This window comes from Haliotis rufescens, unplaced genomic scaffold (genome assembly GCF_023055435.1).
Source record: "Haliotis rufescens isolate VD_foot unplaced genomic scaffold, xgHalRufe1.0.p SCAF_15, whole genome shotgun sequence".
NCBI lineage: Eukaryota > Metazoa > Mollusca > Gastropoda > Lepetellida > Haliotidae > Haliotis > Haliotis rufescens.
This window is the reverse complement of record NW_025963835.1, coordinates 8,636,196-8,658,395: the sequence shown is the minus strand read 5'-3', so window position 1 is coordinate 8,658,395 and position 22,200 is coordinate 8,636,196. Positions and strand designations below refer to the sequence as shown.

General features: G+C 40.2%; 1 protein-coding gene across 1 annotated transcript in view; it reads right to left on the bottom strand.

Annotated features, from left to right (window-relative positions):
- LOC124121193 (synaptic vesicle 2-related protein-like) overlaps positions 1-22,200 on the bottom strand; it is a 135,570-nt gene that overhangs the window by 42,270 nt on the left and 71,100 nt on the right. The window contains exon 6 of the mRNA XM_046484177.2: positions 16,591-16,715. Coding sequence (XP_046340133.2) covers positions 16,591-16,715 — 125 coding nt within the window. The remainder of the gene's footprint in view (positions 1-16,590; positions 16,716-22,200) is intronic.

The following is a 22,200-nucleotide window of genomic DNA, read 5'->3' as shown; positions in this document are numbered from 1 at the left end:
ATACATCATTTTGGCATTCACAATACATAGTATTTCAACGTACAAAGGAGCACTGATCTAAAGCAATTCCGCGGGAGTAGTTGTTGCCTGTGCATTACTGTATTTTCCCAGTGAGTACCCGGATGATATAGCAGAAATCTAGACTTGTTCGCTACCTGTGCTTGCTATTCGTAAGCGCATTTTTGATAGTAGAAGGACGTATGGTCACATTGATCAACAAAAATGAAATACAGTTTTGGAAAAGTAGGTATATTTGTGGGGAGCATCGGTAATGGTGATGAAGTTTGGATAAGTCACTTGCTTGGTAATTGTGCGATCTTCGTGTACACTATTTTGACTTGCAACACAAAGTAAATATTTCATCTGAACATTGCTTATTTTACCATGTGTATATGTTTACACTCAAAATGTAAACAGATTTCACTAAGGAAATTTATAAACGCCTAAATATTCAGTTATTTTACAAATTAACTGAAAGATATGTCCATCTTTATTAATATGATAACGAATTCCAAATATTTGTTTATGTTTAATATCATCACCAAGTACAGTTCTGTATTTTCTTAGCATAATTAATATATTGTGATGTGTTTAAGCTCTTTTGATTGTCTTCAGTCAGTCGGTTAAATAAATGGACATATTATTCAGTCAATTTGTAAAATGACTGAAATATTTAGATATTCAATAAATTGCCTGAGTGAATCATATTTTACACATTGACTGTAACATATACACGCTTACAAAAGTAAATACTTGTGAAAACAACGTCTATCGCGCATCGAAAAACTTCCCAACCAAACGGAAAGGAACAAGAATGATTCTGTTCAAAGCTGCAGCGAATGAATGAAAACAAAATACAAATATCATTATTACAACCTACCAAAGTTATAATGTATCCGGGAATATCAACATAAAGGAACAATATCCATTGCGTATGCAGCTGTACAAAAATACTTATTCGATGTCAAATGTCTCTGTGAGAATCAAATACTTTAATAATAATTATTTGGAAACAATATTTGGAATATATATGAAATATATTAAAATATTTAAATATATCGTTTTTAAACGTTATTTAAATGAATCGGATATTATAACCCGTGTTTGTTTCTTAACTGATCACTTAGTTTGTTTCAATTGTTTCACATAGGTGCCAAGTCAGCTGAGAAAGCCCACGTGACAACTATTTTTATAATGTTCACGGTTCTTAAAAATATCCATTGAGTTAGATAACAATGAACAACCAGTCAGTGTATTATCGGTTACCCTTTGAACAAAGTATGTTGTTTTTACATCTGTACTTCACGCCATGATATGAGTGTATTCCCTAGGTTTAGTAAACCTACCTTCACATGTAAACACTTACTTTTGACATATCCACTGTGCAAGATAACAGTAATTAGTCAATCAACCCCAGGTACAAGAAAGACCAAATTGCAACCTTTATCGGGTAATCTGAGTGGTGCTACAACTAAGTATACATGTTATAAATTCATTAACTGAGCAGCAAGTGAATTACGACAAATACACAAGTGTAGGGTTATACCAGAAAACGTGGATGACAACAAGGGAGTAGTAATTGTATCATCCACGCAATCCGAAATCCGCAAATGCTTTCACTCAGGGATACTTTTTTATTATTAAACTGTAACCATCAGGGGTATTTCCAAATAACGACATCCGATGAGCTTTCGCCGTTATTTGTCTGTTTGTTTAGGCTGAAGAAATTAATTACCATGCGCCCTTTGTCGAAATCTTCATAGATCACGGGTAACCAATCAGTTTTCAAAAATGCGTAAGTTTATTTAGCTGTTCTTGCAGACTGGTAGCCCAGACTCTTGTCACGCTCGCTTGCGTTAGCGAGCAAATTGACTCACGGCAGCTAGTAAGCCCAAGCGGAAATCCAAAGGTCGTATTACCTGAAGAATCAACCTTCATTTGAGAAATATCTACTGCTCTCAAAATCAATATTTCTCCCAATACTAAAAGTCAGAACTTCTAACCAAGGATTACCAGTTGAAACTGGGCGACGGCTGAACATTCCCAGGGAAGACAGCCAGTGTCCACTCTGTGATTCTATCGCTGTGGGAGATGAATTGCATTATTTATGCCGATGTGAAGCTTTTCACCAACGGCGATATGAACTCTTAAATAAGCAATATCTTAAGTTTCCAAACATTTAAGAAAATTATGACCACTAACAGTGTAAAATCTAAAAGGCCTATCTAAATTCCTTAACAATGTGTACAATACAATTGGTAAATTGTATTAGTATCCACGTATCCTATTTTTATTATTTTTGTTAAATTGTACATAATAAAAATTGTAGATAATTGTATGTCATGTTTTTCTAAGAATAAATGAGTTTGAGTTTGAGTCCGACACCCGAGAAGAAGCCAGAGATTAGTGCTCCTTTTTGAATAGTTTACAATCATCAAACAATAGTTATCATTGTGAATAATTCTAAGAATACCACCTCTATCACATAAGTGCCATAAATTCCTGTTTATGCTGAGAACCACACTATAAATTTTTATAAATTTTCAACAGACGTCCACTACACTGCCAATATATCCATAGTTGTGAGGGAAACCCTATCCCTTGCCAGAGGCGCCACTGCGCATGCGCAAGGCGGGAATCTAGTCACTTCTTTCAACCCATACTCTCATCAACTAGATGCAGATATTTGGGGAGGTGGGAGGGATTAATTCCTGATGTGATAGAGGTGGTATTCTTAGAATTATTCACAATGATAACTATTGTTTGATAATTCTTGTGAATACCTCACCTCTATCACATCAGTGCCAGTATACACCAGAGGGACCGGCGGGTTCTGGTATCTAGCATCCCATAGATATTTGGCTAGTGGAGTGGTAAAACCAAGGATTATATGCCAAAAGGGGTCTTAAACGGATGTGTCTAATAGTCTACTTACAAGACTTAGACGTATATAATTTTCAAGGCGTCATGTGAAGGGTATATGTATATTCCCTTGTGATACTTAGACTTTTTGTGACGTCGCTTCCTGTGATGACGTCATCTGTGACGTCACTTCCGGTGATGACGTCATCTGTGACGTCACTTCCGGTGTCACTATTCTCCCGTATCACTTATGACGTGGTTTACCGTTATGCCCTTTTGGATAGTGATATTTAACGTATCTTAACGTTTCTCCGGTGTGATGACTCCTATGACGTCACTTCCGGTGGTAATACATTAACCTTCCTATCATGTAGATTACCGTATATCACTTAATCCTTCGATCTCTGATTTCAGTGTTGACATTTGCCCTGTTTTACTAACTCAATAGCGCAGTCCGGTAACAAAGTACAACTTACCCTGAGTTCCTGAGGTACTTCTGAAATCTTCACCCCCCCCCCCCCCCCCCCCCCCCCCCTCTCTTTTCCCTTTCCTGGAAGAGGGAGGGAACAGGTTACTTTATTTGGTAACTATCACCTGGGCGGCCACCAAAGGCCCCAGAGTGTATAGTCCATTTAGATCGGTCTGTATGTCTCGTAAGTAAAAGTTTGAAAAAGTGTTATGGGACTTCCACTGGCAGCTGGCCACGATTTGTTCGATGGATGCAGTATTCCATGTGGCTAGGCTTGTTGCCAGTGCTCTGATTTCGTGGGGTCTGCAGCTACCCCAAATCGGAGTGGAGATTTGTGCCGTTTTATAGCTATCTGTGATAGCTGTTTTTAGCCATCCCGCTACAGTGCCCTTTGCGATGTCCTTTTCTGACGAGGGCTTGCAAGAGATAAATAGGCGTTTTCTCTGCTTTCTGTGGGGTTGAGTCGCTGTGATAAAATATCTCAAGGCTCTTATGGGGCAAAGCAATCTATCCGGGAAGTCCACACTTTTACTTAAGGCTGGAATTGTGTATTGCCGATGTCCGAGTGGGCCGAAGGTTGACGACTGGTTTTTGGCAATAAATTCAGGGAGCGATCTGAACGACACTGATTTCCATTCTTTGGTATGGTTTACAGTGGAGATGTCAATAGCGTGTAGTTCTGACACGCGAGCCGCCGTAGCCATGGCTAAGAGAAAAGCAGTTTTCTTGGAGACTGATAGTAATGTCGCACTACTCATGGGTTCATACGGTGCTTTCATCAATGCCGACAATACTATAGATAGATCCCATTTAGGAAAAGTATGTGGTACTTTTATATCTTCCAGGGCAAAAGACTTCATAAGTCGATTTAGTACTGGATGGGTACCTATAGATAGGTCATCGTGTTGTAATACTGATGACAGGGCTGATCTATATCCTTCGATAGTGCCGTGTCGTAATTTCTTGTCATTTCTGAGATGGAGCAAGAAATCGGCTACTATAGGTATCGTTATACCTCCATGAAACTGTTTTCCTCTTCTCCATTCGACGAACTTGTCCCATCTGTTATTGTATAATGCAGATGAGGTTGGTCTCCATGAGCTAGCCACTCTTCGTGCAGCTGATTCAGAGTAACCGGCTGCTTGCATCTTATGCGAGATAACTTCCAAGCGTGAAGATGGAGGTTGTCGAGGCGGCCGTAAAATATGTCCGTCTTTGGTTGTCTCAATAGGTCGGGACGTACTGGGAGTTTCAGAGGTACTTCTAGCAGCAGTTGTAGGAGTCTCGGAAACCAAGCCCTTTTTGGCCAGGCCGGGGCTATGAGGATTATGACACAGTCCGTTTCCTCTATTTTCCTCAGTACTCTGTCTAGGAGAGCCCATGGGGGAAATGCGTAAGCAAACATTCCCTTCCATTCCATGGAGAGCGCATCGACTTGGAGTGCTAGTGGGTCTGGTACCGGGCTGACATAGACTGGTAGTTTGTTGTTGAGACATGTGGCGAATAGATCTATGTTTGGACTGTCCCATACCTGGGTTATCCACTTGAACACCTCGGGATGTAGTGACCATTCTGTGGGTACTATCTTGTTCTTCCGGGATAGGTAATCTGCTAGTATATTTAGCTTGCCCGGAATGTGTCTTACTTCGATCTTGCAACTCACTGAGTCTACCAAGGCATATAAACGTGTAACCTCCTTCAGTAAAGGCTGAGATCTTGTGCCTCCTTGGTGCTGTATGTAAGCGACCACGGTTGAGTTTCTGTAGCTATCTTCACTGACGAGTGGTGTAGACGATCTAGCCAAGCTGTTAATGCTAGATATATTGCTCTCATTTCTAGACAATTGATGTGCAGCTCTTTGTCTTGGGAGGACCATTTCCCTTGAATGGTGACATCGTCCATATGGGCACCCCAACCCTCTCCTGATGCATCTGTGTTAGAGTTGATGTAGTGGGGTGGGGTAGTTTAGTGGAATACCTGGCATGACATTTTGACGATCTAGCCACCAAAGGAGTTCTGAGATTCGAACTTCTGGGGGTTGGATTAGTGCTTCCAGCTCTAGGTTCTTGGTAGTGTTCATCCAAATCTGCAAGGACCGCAATTGTAGCCTGCCTCTGTAGGTTAGGTCTTGGATAGATGTGAGCGTGCCTAGGCAAGACATCCACCACCTTCTCGACTTGACGGGCTGATCGAGTGCGCTCGTAATCATGTGCTGTACCCTTGCATATCTGTCCTCTGGGGGTGCGACTATGCCTTTGTCGAGAATAAATCTTGCGCCGATGTAGGTGATGGTCTGTGTGGGTACTAGCTCTGATTTTTGAGAGTGAACCAGGAAACCTAAATGTGTGAGAAGTTGGATGAGACACACTGTGTTTAGACTGAGTTGTGATTTGTCCTGATCGACCGATAGGAAATCGTCTATATATCCGTGCAGCCTTATGAGCTTCATATGGGCGAACCCAATGACGGGATTGGTGATCCTGGTGAATAACCATGGGGCGATGGAAATGCCGAATGGTAGTACTCTGAACTGGTATCTCTGACCGTTGACAGCGAATCGTAGGTATCGACGATGGCTTGGATGGATGGGGACGTGAAGATATGCGTCTTGGAGATCTATGCTTATCATCCAATCTGCTTGTCTTAGGGAATTCTTTAACTTCTTTATAGATTCCATCTGAAATGTGGGTGGTTTTTCCAGGTAATCTTTGTTCAGAGTTTTTAGGTCTATTATTAATCTCATCTCTGAAGAATTCTTCTTCGGTACCAGAAAAACTGGGGAGTAGAATCCGAGGGTGGTGTCTGACTCCTCTAGGGTGCTGATAGCTCCTTTTGTGAGTAATTCTTGTATGGCCACTTCTGCTGCGATGAGCTTGGGTCCTGATAGCTGGAATCGGGGTCCAGTAGGATGAATGACTAGTTTTGGTCGTTTTAAGAAGTGAAGTTTGTAGCCTCTTCTTATTACTTCGATTAACCATGAGTCGTCTGTGATGGTCTCCCAGTTGTCTGCGTACTGCATAAGACGGCCCCCGACAGGCCCTGGGATAGGATGAGATTTGAACTTGGGAAGTCTTGAGTCGATGTTTGTAAGGTTGGCTAGTTCGACTGGATTTGGAATAGACTTGTCCTTGGTCTTCCGTAATGCTAAATCGTTGTCCGTAGGGCAGGCGAAGTCGGTAGGATCTGGATGGGTCTGTAGATTTATGGTGAAGTCATCTCCAGAGGGGGCCCCTACGGGAACTGCCTCTTCCTCTGCCAAGTCCTTTCTGTGAAGTGGGAAGATCAACTTTGGAGCTCTTGTACCTGGGTTGATACGATCTGTTTCTCTGTGTAGAGGCTCGAAAAGAATCCCGGTTGGGCTGTTCACGTCGGGGTCCAGGACTCCGTCGCTGGGGTCGAGTAGCCGCCGGTTGTCTCTGTAACTTGGATGCTAATGAGATGGTGGATTCCTGAAATCTCTGGTTAGTTGAAGAGATAATGGCTTCCTTCACCGACTTCAGTCTACCGTTGAAAATCTGCGATGACGTAATGGGCTGTGACATCATGGATCTCTTTAAGGGGTCTGGCATCACATGATGAACTTGCTGAAGTAAGTGTCTTCTTTGCATGATCAAAAACTGTGATGACATCCATACTTGAGTTGATAGGAGGTCTTCCTGCATCTTCAGTATGTGGTCTAACGAGCTGTGGATAAATCCCATCTTCTGACTAGTCATCTCCGTGGAAGTGTCTAAGGTAAGATCTTCGCTCTGGTTGCACGGTGGTATGACATGGCGAATACCAGTTGCTAACCAGTTGATGTAAGAACTGGTATTCATCATTTGTCTATTGACCCTATCTAAGCTCTTGATCTTGGACATATCAATGCGCATATTGGGGTTAGGTTTCTTAACCAGATCGAAGTAATCTTCATCAATGCTAGGCTGTAGTGAGAACGGATCATCATGTGTTTTGTAAGCAGATTTTATAAATACAGGCCTCAGTTTCGCACTAGGTCCCGCTGAACAATTCAATTGATTTTCAATTTTCTTGATGACGTCATCCAAATATGACGGAGGGGGAAGCGTATGGTATGGTTCGGTCCCTTTATCGGGTCCCTCATATCCTGCACGTTCAATCAAGGGTTTAACGGGTGTACAGTCCTGATCTGGTTTTAATGTGGGCATTAGTTCATAAAGTTCTGCTAAGATGTCTCTAAGGGAGTAATTGTTTGATCTAAAATCCTCCTCTATAGCAGTGTCCCCATAGCCTGAATGCTCCTGTGTAGATCGGCACCCCCTACTCTGGCTGTGCTGGGAGTGGGTCGTATGGCTGAGGGTATCGTAATCCCGGCCGTCTGATTTACGACAAGCTGTGCGAGAATCACGTGGTCTATAACTGTATGGTGATGTCATATTTCCCTCGCTTTCTTCGCCCGTATAACAGGACTGTGTGGCAGTATGAGAGGGTGCACGCTTAGGATTACTATCCTGATATGCACGAGATTTGTCAGTGCGTCTATCATAGTGGCTTGACGGTGATTGGTGCGTATTTCTATGCATACTTCGGTGTGAAGACCGTGATTCACGGTGATCCCTATGGTATGCGTGGTAGGGAGAAGATCTATGAGATTCTCGGTCTCTTAGTATAATTCTCCTACTGTCCTCATAGTCTGATTCATCGTAACCTTGCTTTACATGTCTGCTGTATGAGGGTGTACTGCCATATTCAGCCTTAGATCTCTGTTTACTCTCGTGATCGATCCCTGATTGGCCAAGCCGAGTTTGATTAACTGATTCTTTTAGATCTGAGATTTCTCGAGACATAGATAGCATGCGTGTGTCAATCATAACAGACATAGAATTTGTTATTCTTTCCGTGAACTCATTTACGTTAAAGGGGGAACGCGGCAGAGGGTGAAAGTCGTTAGTTTCTGTCCAAACTCGACGATCGACCGTACCAGACGTTGCCGGATGCAAGTTAGAGGTACTTTCTGATTGACCGGTAACATGCATCTGCTCCTCAACATTATAGGGAGAGTGGGATGAGCGACGTGATCTCTTCTCCTCATAAGGTGAGATGGCGCCCTCGCGCGACACTCGCTTGTCACCCACGTGATTAATTTTTGCCGCCTCGGGCTTAATCACTTGTTTTCTTGATGTAGATGTTCTAGTGACTTTCTTAAAATCGGGATTTTTGATCCATGCCTTGGAGAGCTTGTCAAATTTTTCTTTTGACAGATGCTCGCAATAACTGCACCTTGACTTCTGTGTACAGCTGCTTTTCTTGCATGCGAGACATCTAGGGTGAGGATCCCCCGGAGCTTGGTGTTGTCCACAGCCCGAACAGACAGGTGTCTGCTTATGAGATGAAGATCTCATCCCACAACACCTTTCTTAACTAATTACTTACTAGAGACTCCGATCTTCTATACCCCCGTTCTGCTTGTAGAACTGCTCTTTGCTTGTAATCTATGAAGCTTGAGATGATCTAATGCTTGTAGTGTGGAACGCAATCACGTGTTCGGATGTGCAACAAAAAAATTTTCCTTGTTGTCATCAGGACACACAGGAAAGAAGTGACTAGATTCCCGCCTTGCGCATGTGCAGTGGCGCCTCTGGCAAGGGATAGGGTTTCCCTCACAACTATGGATATATTGGCAGTGTAGTGGACGTCTGTTGAAAATTTATAAAAATTTATAGTGTGGTTCTCAGCATAAACAGGAATTTATGGCACTGATGTGATAGAGGTGAGGTATTCACAAGAATTATGTGTTTAAGGGTTAGCTGTGTTGGCTTAAACTTATTTTTATTTCAAAAGAAATCTGGATCGGTAAACAAGCACAACTTGCTTATGTAAATACTTCTCAAGGTAACAACTTAACAACATCTGGATATATATAAGAGAGTGCTGAACATAAACATACAAAATGCACAAATGAAATACACAAAGCCAATACACTGAAGCAAGTGGTGTCTGTGAAATAAGGTAATGCAGTTTTCCTTTACTACTTGCATAAAATTAAGCTACTCAAACCTTTTGCTTTTGACAATGATGTCGTGAACTGATTTAAGAAGAGTCATGTTTGTAGAACTGCTTAACTACTGCCATGTAATATCATTTTTAGACCATACCCATGTGTGTAGAAATACACAGTGTTTCTGATATTATCGTATTTTTTTACAGGTATAGAAAAAGTGAATTGCATCTTCAAGGTGATATCCACAAGTGCAGTCTGGTATGTCTGATACATGTCGTCTAAACTTATCAGCGTTTAAGTCACTGCCGCCGAGCCTAAGACGACAGTGGACAATTTGGCATGATCTATGAAAATATTTGAAGTCAAAATTATTAATAATTGCATCAGAACGATTAATTAAGGATTTGATTTCTTTTAATGAGCGAGCATTAGCTACTTCATCAGATAGAGGGTTCCGCAGGTTGATCATATCCAGAAGAAATGATTAAGCATAGGTCTGTGTTCTGCATTTGATTGTTTGTATGTTGAATCTATTTTTAAGGTTATATTTGCTGTTATCAGAGAATTGAATATACACTTTTCAAATATTTTGGCTAAGCAACCTGTGAGTGCTACAGGTCTATGATTTGAGCATTCATGTTCATCGCTGACACTGACACCGCATCAGCCCGGCAGTGGACTTGACACAGTTATTTGTGCACCGATTATATAACTCCTACAGACAGGGTGGGGTGGTTGTTCAAAGCGAAACGGACGACCCCGTCTGTTATCTAATAAATGCTGTGCGGCGCCTTCGATCTTGCCTCCAACCATACACCTAATAGTAGTAAACGACAATCAGGATGGCCTGGAAATAAACACAATTCTGTCTAGTTGACAAGGAACCAAATCACCTGTCAAGCATTTTTGTTATGTATGTGTGCCCAGTGTATCCACAATTGACTAGAATGCTTCATATCCACAAATATATATAGAAAATAGATATTTGCCCACAGCAAATATTCATTTGCTTAATTGCATCAGTGTGGTTTATCAAAACATGTACAATGCTTTCTTACGCTTGGTGAGCCAGACTGAAATTGAACATTAGGATAACGTCAGCAGGGATAAAAGAGGTCATACCAAAGAACTTTATTTACTAGTGGAAAAGTCAGACATTCCGATCAACCACGACAAGGCCCACCCGGATCTCCAGGCTGACCAGGTCAACACCCCCAAAGGAACAGCTCTACGCCAAACAAGTCCCTTTCGTCATGGTGCACAAGAAGGGGGGACAGGACACCGAGTACGACATCACAAACTACACAGACTTGTACCACTTCTTCTAGAGTAGTGGCGTACCGACCTCAAACCACTTTGTCGCCAATACCGCCGCCCTCCTTGCCAAGAGCTTCTACCAGAATCCCGACCTCCAGGACCAGGAAGAGAAGCTGACCAAGAGACTACTACAAGGATACCGCCGCTAGACTTCTAGCCACACACGCTCGCCAGCCGACGCCGTGCCTTTCCATGCTTGACCCCCCACCCCCCACCCACACCCAGGCCCAAACTTTTCCATATTATTGAATATTCTTTTATCACCCACTCCCACCCAGCCAAACCCCAACCCCCTTAACTTTATTAGAATAGGCTTTAAACTTATATTTTTGGGGGGGTTTGCACTTCTTTATTTAATCATTACGCTAAGTGCTTCCCCATGTGCGAGATACGCTTAAGTCGGAAAGCGCACGTTAAATCTCTGAGGTACCTACTTACCAGAACTTTATTTGCTGTTCTGGTCATACATAAATATATGTAAGTTACGTACATGGGGAGGCTAGATTATTTACAGCTTACAGCAATAGAGTGCAAATATTATGTTCAATAAAAGAAAACGTTGATAGATCTATAACACACTTTTTGTACTATTAAACAAACTGTGGACTTTTAAGACATTTTCGCTTATTGTAATAACATCTAGCTAACAAATCATGTCTATCTCTGAAATCCACAAGCATAGTTGCTGTCAAACCTAAAAAACATATTCAGGGAGGTCAGTTTTGACTTGCCAAGCACCTTAAGGTGAGTTTATTTTTAAACTGTCAAAAGCGATTGACCCTTCAATACTAGTATATAGCTGGAAGCTGTCTTTCGGACTGTTATGAGTTATGATGTATTTTATGATATTACTGGGGAATGTTCAAATTAGTTACTGTCATTTAATCCAACGTTCTAACTGTCAACTGTCTCAACAAGACCATAGGTTTGGTTATATATCTCCCCCCTGTCTCTATGTCTTAAGTTGTTAATCGGTAGCTGCGGTCCAAATGTATCAACTTATTCATCTATTGTTGCAAACTTGACTGATTTAAACATATTAATTGATCATGAACTACTCAGTCAGTCAAGCACCTGTATCAGAACTGTAAAACCAGCCATGTTTCATGTAGTCCCAAAATCTGGTAATTATTTCTTCGCAATATCACTGAAAAATGCCGATGTAACGTGACATATAAATTTACTCACAGACAATATATTTTTTGTGAGAGTGAAGCACAATTTTATTCAAGTTTTATTAACAATTTCATAAACTATAATAGTATTAATATTAAAATTCATCATCACTTGCCAAGTTTATGAAAATGTCACCAGTTGGGAGATGTCACAGATAAACAAGGATTCGAACTAAGTTTGATCGTCTTTGACACTGAGGTTTATCCCCACTTTGCCAGCAAACTGCAGCAGATTAACAGTGAGTGAGTGAGTGAGCATCGTTACTATGTTTATACAAGAAAAGATGTCATGCCAAAAACGCTCACAGTAGCTAGTGAGTAAACTCACGACCTGTCATGACCTGGTTGAGTGACTTCCTCCAATTAACGTGAAAGGATTACCCACAGAGAAAGAAAGGATTAAAGTCACCCACAAATCTTATCCTAACGTAGTACTCCAACTTCTAAATGCCTCTCAAAGAAGGATTAAAATCCTAAAGATATCCTATCTACGTGGTATAGGTACTCACAACCTCTAATAATAAACTGTTACGTTTGGTATCCCCAGCAATACTCACTATAGTCATTGGGCAAATGTGAAAATCACAAACCCGAACGAGATTCTGTCCACATGGTCACACCCGGTGATTGTGAAGATCTCAAATTCTATCAACAGTCAGACAGCATGACTATTCATATTCATTTCCAACATCCTCTTATAATTAGTATAAAAATGTCCCACACAAAACTTTCTTTTATTTATTCTTTCAAAATACAAAACAGAAAGTGGGGTGTGGGGAAATGGGACATATTCCTACGTGAAATAATGAGACATTAGTAGTGGTGACGGCTATATCATAATTGTACTGTCTAAAGCATAAATTTGGCGAACGAAAAACGTTATATTTGCAATCAAGTGGAATGACTCATGTGGGCAAAATGAATATGTTCGCAATCCACAAACAATCATTTTATTAATGGCGAACATTTACCAACCCGCGACAATCGTGTCAACACGGGAGTTCCCCTAGCAATAAACTCGCATCTAAATTCACTACTGTTCTACTGTCGGCTAGCCACAATGGCTAGACTGGACCCTAGTGGAATGGTTCATGCCATAAAAGTCTAGCAACCGAACACTAATTAAGACGGGCCGACCTTGTATTTATGGTCTGGTGAACACAGCTCAATGGCCGCTCATAAACTCAAATTTCACATCTCACTCTTTTGTTTTATTTCACTATTCATTCTCAACGCGTGTTAGGGGAATGAACTTCTAGGCAGTAGTGTATGGTAGATGTAGGTGGTTCAGGAGAGAGATTAGAGCCTGAAAATTGTCGTCCTGAAGGTAGAGCGTGAGGAAGCCCTGGATTGGATGTAGGTGAATTTGACCTCTCTTGGTGAGAGCTTGTGCTGCTTTTAGTAGGCCAAAAAGTAGTTGCCATTGGCATAAGGGAAGTAGCTGTTTGAGCGCCAATGGAACGAGGCGTTGAATTTCCTTCCAAATACACTGGGGTACGAACATCTTCACTAGGCTTGTGTCAAAGAGGGCTCTAACTTTTTGGTGTTGATGATTCAACCTAGTTGGTGAAGGAGGTGTTGTGTGAAATCGAGGTGTTGCAGAAGAGTGCAGTCATAGATGTAAGATTCGAAAGCAATGCCTTGAATATGTCAGAATGTGACAATGGGTTTTATGAAGCAAGAAAAAAGCCAAAGGGTCAGAGAAATTTCAAACGGGAGCAATCACCATTGATAGTGTTGGACTAGGAATACGAACCAGAGAAAGTGGCAGTACTGTGGAAGGACAGGGATATTGTCTTTCTTTGGGACCAGAAATATTGGAGAACAGAACCCTGGTGTCATCGGTCATGTGCCCAGACACTCTACAGCATTCTTGACAAGCAACGTGCTTGTGGCGTAGATGAGGACTGTGAGCTGCTTGTCCAGATATAGATGTTGACAAGGTTTGTACGTTGTTGCGGTGCCGTATGAGGGGAGGATACCCTGCTTGTAAAAGAGGAAACACAAATGGGTTGTCTAGAAAGGTCCTATCTTCCACCTACGAGAGAAGAAAAAATCAGGACGGCTGGAGGCAGAAGAACCTGTGGTTCAGTCACAGCAGGAGGGCGTCTAAGGCGTCAAATCGGAGGTGGAGAAGGTGAACCCGAACAACGAGTAGGCAAAGTAGAACGATGTCTACAAACATCTACTAACAGTACCTGGCGGGTGTGGCTATCCCTATGTCGATGGAGGACATACCAACCGAGAGATAGGTAGTCCGGAAAAGCAGAGTTGTAAGAGTATCCATGCCATGGAGGAAAAGAGTCCAAATAATGTTTGTAACATTCCTAATCATGTGCATGTCCAGGGATAATCCCATTGTTGGTGAAAATAAGATAATTTCGTGGTCAAAAGTCTGGATGACTAGAGGAAGAAGAACAAGTCAAATAAGAAAAATGTCCAATGTTCATCCTCCTAAGCTGAGTATGAAGAATCCATAAAGTCTTAACGTGAAACTTAGGCGAACGATTCCCTGAGGGTGTGGAGGAGTGAAGGTGTGCCTGCTCATCGTACACACAGGTCAATGTTGGGGCTGCTTGTCCATGATGAAAAACCTATATCCCGACAAGGGTAAAGGTGAGGTGCTGGCAAGAAGACTGCCGAAAAAACAGAGGTTGGCACTCAAGAGAGAAAACTGCATGACGAAAGGCAAAGCCAATGCAGGCAAGAAGACGTAGAAGGAGGCAAATCGGCAAGGAAAAAAACAAAAATGGATTCCTTCTAGACAAATGAGTTTGCTGGGATAGACACATGATCAGCACATGTAGGTCAACCAGCATGCAAAGCGTGCAAGGCCCAGATCTGGAAGGTGACCATGGCGATGTGAGGTACATAAGGGTGAATAAACTTTAGAAGATAGAAACCTTTATTTTAGATATGTTCCACTTTGGATAAAAACAAGAAAGAGAAATGCATTGTGTGAGGTTATCTGATGTTTATATGTTTTTCACAAGACTATACTCTTGAAACGATGACATTGATTTCTCCTCCAATGGTGTTTTGATATCATTTTTATCCATACGTTGTAATCAAACTACAAAAGATTGTCCTGCAGAACAATTTGAGCAGACATACACTCATGTAAAAGTGAAAGCAGCATCTGGGGTAGCAACTACCACAGTCTCAGGGGGCGGAGCTTATGCGAGTGATCAGACAGGTCCAAATGACATCATGATAACACACAAATGTCATAGGTTAATACGTAAACAGGTGACGTCATGTAAACACCCACCCACATGGGCCATTTCACAAGAAGGACATAAGTTTTAATAGTGATAAACATCCGTAAACGATTACAAGACTTTACAACATACACAAAGGTCTTTGGTTTAAAAAACTACTGTATAACCATGCTCTGCTGTGCATGGTATTTTTGGATTTCTTCAAATTACTTTCGGAAACTTTTTGTTTGCCCCTTTGGATCATGCCATCTCTTAGCAACCATGCCGAATTGGATTGTGCTTACTGTCAAGTACTTTGCAAATTTTCAATATGAGTAACAAAAAACCCTGTTTCATGTGTTGACGGAAGAGTTGTTCGAGATGATCAGGAGAGCCTTTGGTCATTTAAACTATGACATTGATGACTTTATCATGGAGAAAGTTCCAATTCAAGATGACATCATTCCGGCTGTCAACTCGATTCTTGGGGTTAGTAGTTCAGTTTCACAGCCAGATTTCATTGTGGAATCAGATGAAGGCGAAGTTGTCTGTTCACGCTGCTTTGTCAACCATGCGTGGCACAACACAGGAAATCATGGTAAGGGTGCCCCACCAAGTTGTAGAATTTGTCGATTCGTAAACCGAGCTACGAATGCTTCTGGACTGTACTGAATAGACGAAATGTTTGGAGAGATCCTAGATACTTGAACTTGAAGAAATGGATATTCAACGTAGCAGCAGATGTGCTTTGGATTTTGCGTTTATCGAAGTACTATATGATCTAGATAGGCCTAACATAGGGTCAAACATCTAGTTTTATTTCGTTACTTATTTATCAGTTGGTTATGTGCATTGTTATGTTGATGCACATGACATATTCATATATTGTTGTCAGCTAAGAAATATTGGCCTAACTTCTGGTGTTTCAAATTAGACCTCCTCCTCAACACTAGTTGAAAAATCGGTGTTATAATTTCAGTTTTAAAATCTAATCTAATCTGATTATTTTATGGTATAACTGTTGAATGCAAGTTACCAAAACTAAACATATATGCTTCCTAAATATATACGTCATTATCAGATTGAACTGAAAGAATGTTGACGCTAATACTTGTGTGTAACTACCGTCAATTTCATATTTATATATCATAACTGAAACATTTACCGAAACTGTTGTTGTGCTGCTGTTCCACCATAAATATATACACAATACAATTTGACCACAAATGCATTGAATGTATCACATGTACACAGGACCATGTGCTGCGCTATTTATAGCGCAACCATAAATAAGCTCCGCCCACTGTGATTGAGATACCATGTCGCAGTTTAACACTTTTATACCCCACTCAGACACAGTATGCTGACTCCGAGTCAACCTGTCCTTTTTTTATCCCCTTAATGACAAACGCCAGGCAAGATAACAACTAGCACCATCTTCTAAAGTCTTTTGGTATGACACGGCTGAGGATAGAATCACCAACAATCTAACCACTAGACCACAAAGGCAGTCTCAAAGATACATGACAAATTGGATTTTCATCAGACATTTGTTAACATTTCTGTGGGTTACATGCTCTTCTACTGAACCAAGACTGTTGTACATACGACTGTGGTGCTCCCCCAATGCCAAAACCGACCAGACCCCGCAGTATGAGCAGCCAGATGTAGGTGGGGGCGAAGGCACTCAGGATGCCGAAGTAGCAGGTAAACACCGAACACAGGATCAGCTCCTGGCAGAAGAAACAGACCACATGTCATTATTGCACATCATTAAACATCACATCATTACACATCACATCATTACACATCACAACATCACATCATTACACATCACACCATTACACATCATTACACATCACACCATTACACATCATTACACATCACATTACACATCACATCATTACACATCACATTACACATCATTACACATCACACCATTACACATCACACCATTACACATCACATCATTACACATCACATCATTAAACATCATTACAAATCACATTTCACATCATTACACATCACATCATTACACATCACATCATTATACATCACATCATTATACATCACATCATTAAACATCACATTACACATCACATTACACATCACATCATTACACATCACATTACACATCACATTACACATCACACCATTACACATCACATTACACATCACATCATTACACATCACAGTACACATCACATTACACACCATTACACATCACACCATTACAAATCACACCATTACACATCACACCATTACACATCACATCATTACACATCATTACAAATCACATTTCACATCATTACACATCACACCATTACACATCACATTACACATCACATTACACATCACACCATTACACATCACATTACACATCACATCATTACACATCACAGTACACATCACATTACACACCATTACACATCACACCATTACACATCACACCATTACACATCACATCATTACACATCACATCATTACACATCATTACAAATCACATTTCACATCATTACACATCACATCATTACACATCACATCATTACACATCACATCATTAAACATCACATTACACATCCAATTACACATCACACCATTACACATCACATTACACATCACATTACACATCACACCATTACACATCACATTACACATCACATCATTACACATCACAGTACACATCACATTACACACCATTACACATCACACCATTACACATCACATCATTACACATCACATCATTACACATCATTACAAATCACATTTCACATCATTACACATCACATCATTACACATCACATTACACATCACATTACACATCACACCATTACACATCACATTACACATCACATCATTACACATCACAGTACACATCATATTACACTTCATTACACATCACACCATTACACATCACACCATTACACATCACATCATTACACATCACATCATTACACATCATTACAAATCACATTTCACATCATTACACATCACATCATTACACATCACATTACACATCACATCATTACACATCACATTACACATCACATCATTACACATCACATTACACACCATTACACATCACATTACACATCACATCATTACACATCATTACACATCACATCATTACACATCATTACACATCACATCATTACACATCATTACACATCACATCATTACACATCACATCATTACACATCACATCATTACACATCATTACACATCACATCATTACACATCATTACACATCACATCATTACACATCATTACACATCACATCATTACACATCACATCATTACACATCACATCATTACACATCATTACACATCACACCATTACACATCACATTACACATCACATCATTACACATCACATCATTACACATCACATCATTAAACATCATTACACATCACATCATTAAACATCATTACACATCACATCATTACACATCACATCATGAAACATCATTACACATCACATCATTACACATTACATCATTACACATCATTCATACATCACATCATTACACATCACATCATTACACATCACATCATTAAACATCATTACACATCACATCATTACACATCATTACACATCACATCATTACACATCACATCATTACACATCACATCATTAAACATCATTACACATCACATCATTAAACATCATTACACATCACATCATTACACATCACATCATTAAACATCATTACACATCACATCATTACACATCACATCATTACACATCATTACACATCACATCATTACACATCACATCATTATACATCACAGTACACATCACATTACACATCATTACACATCACATCATTACACATCACATCATTACACATCACATCATTAAACATCATTACAGATCACATCATTACACATCACATCATTACACATCACATCATTAAACATCACATCATTACACATCACATCATTAAACATCATTACAGATCACATCATTACACATCACACCATTACACATCACAGTACACATCACATTACACATCATTACACATCACATCATTACACATCACATCATTAAACATCATTACAGATCACATCATTACACATCACATCATTACACATCACATCATTAAACATCATTACACATCACATCATTACACATCACATCATTACACATCACATCATTAAACATCATTACAGATCACATCATTACACATCACATCATTACACATCATTACACATCACATCATACACATCACATCATTACACTTCACATTACACATCATTACACATCACATCATTACACATCACACCATTACACATCACATTACACATCACATTACACATCACATTACACATCACATCATTACCACCACATCATTACCACCACATCATTACACATCACATTATACATCACATCATTACACACCACACTATTACACATCACATCATTACACATCACATCATTTCACATCATTACACATCATTACACATCTCATTACACATCACATTACACATCACATCATTACCACCACATCATTTCACATCATTACACATCACATTAGACATCACATCATTACACATCACATCATTACACATCACATCATTACACATCACATTACACATCACATTACACATCACATTACACATCATTACACATCACATCATTACACATCACATCATTACACATCACATAATACAATGTAGCAGCCATAAAATTTCCTAGTCCTGTGATACCCTGTGACTTGGATAAATAATTTAGTTAAGTACGGTGGTAGCTCCTTAAACTAACCTGAGCACTCTCTTCTAATCCTAAAGGTAAAGGAGTTATGTAAGGTCCTTTGTGATATGGTCCAGCCACAGGTTGGCCAGTGATTGCCTATTCTATTGTTTCTGTAGCATGTGACCAGGTTTTTAGCTTTAAACACTTCAATATTTCTCTTCTCTGGTCACTGCTGCAGTTACAACTCTGCGTGATTCAATGCACTGCACTGATTGGGGAAAGTTAATTTAGACTTCTTTAGTATTTATATTTATCATAAGGAGGTTAGGATCTGATATCTTAGTCTTGCTTTATATACTTTTATCATTTTAATAGCATATCTGTTACATAGCATAATTTGCAGTATCATCAACATGATATGCAATGTCGTAAATATTTTATTTGTTTCACAATGTCATGATACATTAGTATGTACTGAGATTAGCAATGACTAAAGTAACCAGTAGAATATAATGTAATTAGTGTGTTAAACTACCATCTTGTTGAAAGGTGCTTTCAGTAATATATATAGTTTATAGCTTGTAGCTGTTACATTTTGGCTGGACCAACGAGTCTATGCATAGTCCAATCAAAACCTCGCAACAAAATCGAAATTCAGTTCGTAAACTGTCATGCAGATTTTGGTCGGTAGCAGGATGTGCACAGCATGTGCACGCGTGATTTGGTGCACTTCGCGATGTAAGACCCGTTTTATCACAATACTGATCTTGATTATCGATCAGATTGTCTTAACTGGGTGCCGCAATTTAGTTTGAAACAAATGCGAGTGATGGAATCAGATTGGTCCATTGGAGAGGCTCAAAAGGGACATAACTCATGATAACCACTGGTGACGCTACGATCGAGCCCAGGAATTCAAACCTAGTTCGGCAAGGGTGGAAACTGGACTTTTAAAGTCAGTCAACTCCCTTGCCTCGGGAAGATGGAGACAAATGGTGCATCTCAAGTCATGGATCTATGACGTCACATGTGATGTGTTCATGAGCTTGGTTCACACAACATACCAGTATGTGTATCGAAACAATATAATATCTCTTAAATATGAGCGAGTCTTCATATATTTACCAACATGTATGTTATTCGTGTTTCTTTTTATCAGGTTTATATTACTGTGGGTGAGAAAGGGAGAAAAAGAATATGTTTGTGTGCGTATAACATACATTTTCCTTAATTGTATCATTTTATTATTAGGCATAATTATATTTAGTACTAACTACTAAATAGCTTTATCGCGCGTAACCATTGGCTAATTACGCCCATAACCCAATCACCCCTTGTAACTCAATCACCCCCGGGTCACCACTCTGCACCGTGCCCGGGGCAATAATCCCGCGCAAGCATCATCCCGCCTTTGTTATAGTCCATCATTCGCGCACCGTCTTTCTTCAAGTACACACGTGTTTGGCTGTATCTAATCGCTTTCGCTTTGTACGTTTCCTTTGAACGCAATCGTGACCGTTTCGCCAATTAGGCTTTGAATAACATCTATTTCAACACTTGCAGTATCGCATTTACACAATCGCGACCGTTTTGCCAATTACGCTTTGAATACCACCTATTTCAGCACTCGCCGTATCACATTTATTTCGTTCTACTCCCGAACTTCAACCTCGGAACATTTTTACACTTGTGGAATACCAACTCACCATCTCGACCTTCCGTGATGCCTCCCAAGAGAAGATCAGCCGTCAACCACAAGTTTGTGAGGGGAGCCAAGCAGGCCAGGACAACCAGAAGACAAACACCATTACACCATTACACATCATTACGCAGGAGGCAACAGCTGATGGTGAGTCTTTCAATTACGGAAATATTGAAGGTGGCAACACAATTAACGTGCAATCGACACAGCTCGTAAATGCCGCGCAGGCTGCCAACTCGGCTACCCAGGTACAGTCCGTTTGACTCCAAATGAGAACGATGAATTGCAAAATAACTCGAAATCCAGAAAAGTGTATGAAACATCAATACGGTACTTGACCATGAATACCCTGTACCCAACAAAATCTGAATTTTGTTTATTTTAAGACCCATGATGGATGAAGTTCTTTAAGAAACTATCATGTAATTTTGTGTCCATAACACGTAGGGGAACAAATCGTGGAAGGAACAGCGCAAGCACGGTCTGCACGTGCTACACAGTGACCGTGTTCATTCAATGACAAGATGCGCTACTCAGCAGATGTTAAACAGTTGATGTTGAATGTGTATGATTTCTTTAGGAGTGAAGCAGAAAGAGCAAACCCTTTTTATGCATTTAATAAATTCTTGAAACGAGCTTCAAAAGCTCTTGGTATGTCCCCTCAGAAACTTAAAAATGTTGTTAGTCGATTAGATACATATAGTCAGGCCAAGGATGTAGGGAACATGTCAAAACCACGCAAGGTTGATAAATTAGACAGTTTTCAGAGGGATCAAGTCAGACGTGCAATTGTTAAACTTCACTCAGAAAATAAGTTCCT